The sequence below is a fragment of the Vombatus ursinus genome, unplaced genomic scaffold (assembly GCF_900497805.2).
Source record: "Vombatus ursinus unplaced genomic scaffold, bare-nosed wombat genome assembly UNPS02010616.1, whole genome shotgun sequence".
In the NCBI taxonomy this organism is placed as follows: Eukaryota; Metazoa; Chordata; class Mammalia; order Diprotodontia; family Vombatidae; genus Vombatus; species Vombatus ursinus.
In genome coordinates, this window is record NW_020950394.1 from 1 (window position 1) to 2660 (window position 2660).

The window sequence follows — 2660 nt, forward strand, 5'->3', positions numbered from 1 at the left end:
CCAAGTGGGCAATACCACCCCTGGGAGAGGGCTGGAACAATCGAGGGTGGGGGGAGGGGGGAACCAGTGGTAGTAGCCTTGAGTGTAACTGGGGGGCACTAAATAAAAATAAGTATTAACCCCACCTAACATCCAGGGAGTGGCTGAGTAATTTTTTTTGAAAAGGGGGTGGTGGGCCAAATAAGTTTGGGAACCTCTGGACCTAGTTTCTGCTAGATCACATTCCAGTTTTCCTAATAATTTTTGTCTCATAGTTAATTCTTGCCCCAATAGCTGGTATGTCCAACACTCCATTGCTGTGTTTATTTGCATCTGTATATCATGTATTTAATCGGTTCCATTGACCGACCTCTATTTCTTATCCAGTACTAAACTGTTTTGATAATTGCAACTTTGTAGCATAGTTTGAAATCCGACACTGCTAGGCCTCCTTCCTTCCCATTTTTTTCCTCATTATTTCCCTTGAAATTCTTTACCTTGTGTTCCTCTGGATGAATTTCATTATTATTTTTTCTTGCTCTATAAAGTAATTCTTTAGTAGTTCAATTGCCATGGAACCAAGTAAGTAAATTAATTTAGTAGTATTGTCATTTTTACCGTATTGACTTGGACTGCCCGTGAACATTTCATATTTCTCCAGTTATTTAAATCCCTATTTATAGAGACAGTATTTTGTAATTGTGTTCATATAGTTCCTATGTGTGTCTTTTTTAAAAACAATTTATTAATTTTTAGTTTTCAACATTCACTTCCATAAGATTTTAAGTTTCAAATTTTCTTCCCTTTTGTCTCCTCCTCCCTCCCCAAGACCACATGCAATCTGATATAGGCTCTACTCATACATTCATATTAAGCATATTTTCCCATTAGTCATGATGTAAAGAAGAATTAGAACCAATGGGAGGAACCAAGAGAAAGAAGAAATAAAACAAAACAACAAAAGAAAAGGAGAGCAAACAGTCTGCTACCATCTGCATTCAGACTCCATGGTTCTTTGTCTGGATGTGGATGGCATTTTCCATCATGAGTCTTTTGGAGATGTCTTAGATCCTTGCATTGCTGAGAAGAGCTAAGTCTATCAAAGTTAGTCATTGCACATGTGACTGTTAGTGTGTACAACGTTCTCCTGGTTCTGCTCACTTCACTCAGCATCAGACCGTACGAGTCTTTCCAGGTTTCTCTGAAGTCCGCCTGCTCATCATTTCTTATAGCACGATAGTATTCCATTACATCCATATACCACAACTTGTTCAGCTATCCCCCAATGGATGGGCATCCTCTCAATTTCCAATTCTTTGCCACCACACACACACACAAAAAGCTGCTATAAATATTTTTGTACATGTGTGTCCTTGCCTATGGGCGTCTTGGCAAGTAGACTCGCATGCATTTTATATATTACCTAATTATTTGTGTAATTTCTTGCCCCTCCCCGCTTTGAAAAGCGGTATGGCATAATGGATAGAGTCTTATCTTTGCCACATCCTGGCCGTGTGACCCTGGGCAAGTATCTTAACCTTTCAGTGATCTAGACCAGGGTGTCAAACTCAGATAGAAACGGGAGCTACTAAGCCGTATAAACATTATCTTTGTTTTATTGCATTTTTATTTATCGTGTTCGATATTTCCCAGTTCCAGCAGTACTCAGGAGTGTTACGGGCTGTGTGTTTGGCTCCTCTGCTCCAGGCAGCTCTCCAAGGTGCTAAATTACAGAAAAGGGGCTGACCTGAATTGGTCGGAACTATTTCCCTCTCAGGCGAGTTTCCAATACCAATGAAATAACAGACCCAGTCTTTGTCTCCTCCGTTAGAGTGTAAACTTCCTGAGGGCAGGACTGTCATCTTAGTGCCAAGCACACAGTAGGTGTTTAATAATAATATTTCTGAACTGAGCTGAAAAGGCTGCGGTCTTTGGTGGCCTCCATGACCTTGGCTCTCTCACGTCGCAGGAGAGAGGCTGCCCAGGCCAGATAAAGGCAAGATGCGCTTCCACAAGATTGCCAATGTCAACAAGGCCCTGGACTTCATCGCCAGCAAAGGGGTCAAGCTTGTGTCCATCGGGGCTGAAGGTGAGGTGACCCGGCTAACAGGGGAGGGGAGGGAGGGAAAGCTCTGGTTAAATCTCCTCTCTCCCTGGCCTGACTCTCCCCCCAGAGATCGTGGATGGGAACCTAAAGATGACCTTGGGAATGATCTGGACCATCATCCTTCGATTTGCCATCCAGGACATCTCTGTGGAAGGTAAGGCCCGGGCTGAGTGGGTGGGGCTGACCCCGCTGACCCTGCTGACTTTGCTGGCCCATCTGCCCTCCTCACAGAGACCTCAGCCAAAGAAGGTTTGCTCCTGTGGTGTCAACGGAAGACGGCGCCCTATCGGAACGTGAACGTGCAGAACTTCCATACCAGGTCACTGCTGGGGACAGAGTGACTGACACCCAAATACTGCTCTGCCTGGGTCACTGTCCCTGGAGGACCCTGGGAGGGAGCTGCCTAGAGCCATGGAGAGTCAGAGCTGGGGAGGCCTTAGAACCTGGAATGTCAGAGCTGGGAGGGTCCTTAGAACCTGGAATGTCAGAGCTGGGAGAGCCCTTGGGACCTGGAACGTCAGAGCTGGGAGGGCCCTTTTTGAATGTCAGAGCTGGGAGAGCCCTTGGGACCTGG

At 45.3% G+C, this 2660-nt stretch overlaps 1 protein-coding gene across 1 annotated transcript; it reads left to right on the plus strand.

Annotated features, from left to right (window-relative positions):
* Window positions 1–1935: 1935 nt before the first annotated feature.
* On the plus strand, window positions 1936–2427 carry LOC114037815 (alpha-actinin-3-like; the record flags this gene model as incomplete). Its single annotated transcript, XM_027854784.1, has 3 exons — window positions 1936–2068; window positions 2154–2240; window positions 2318–2427. Coding segments are annotated over 3 exons (330 nt in total), but the record flags the coding sequence as incomplete, so codon positions are not given.
* Between the last annotated feature and the right edge of the window lie 233 nt (window positions 2428–2660).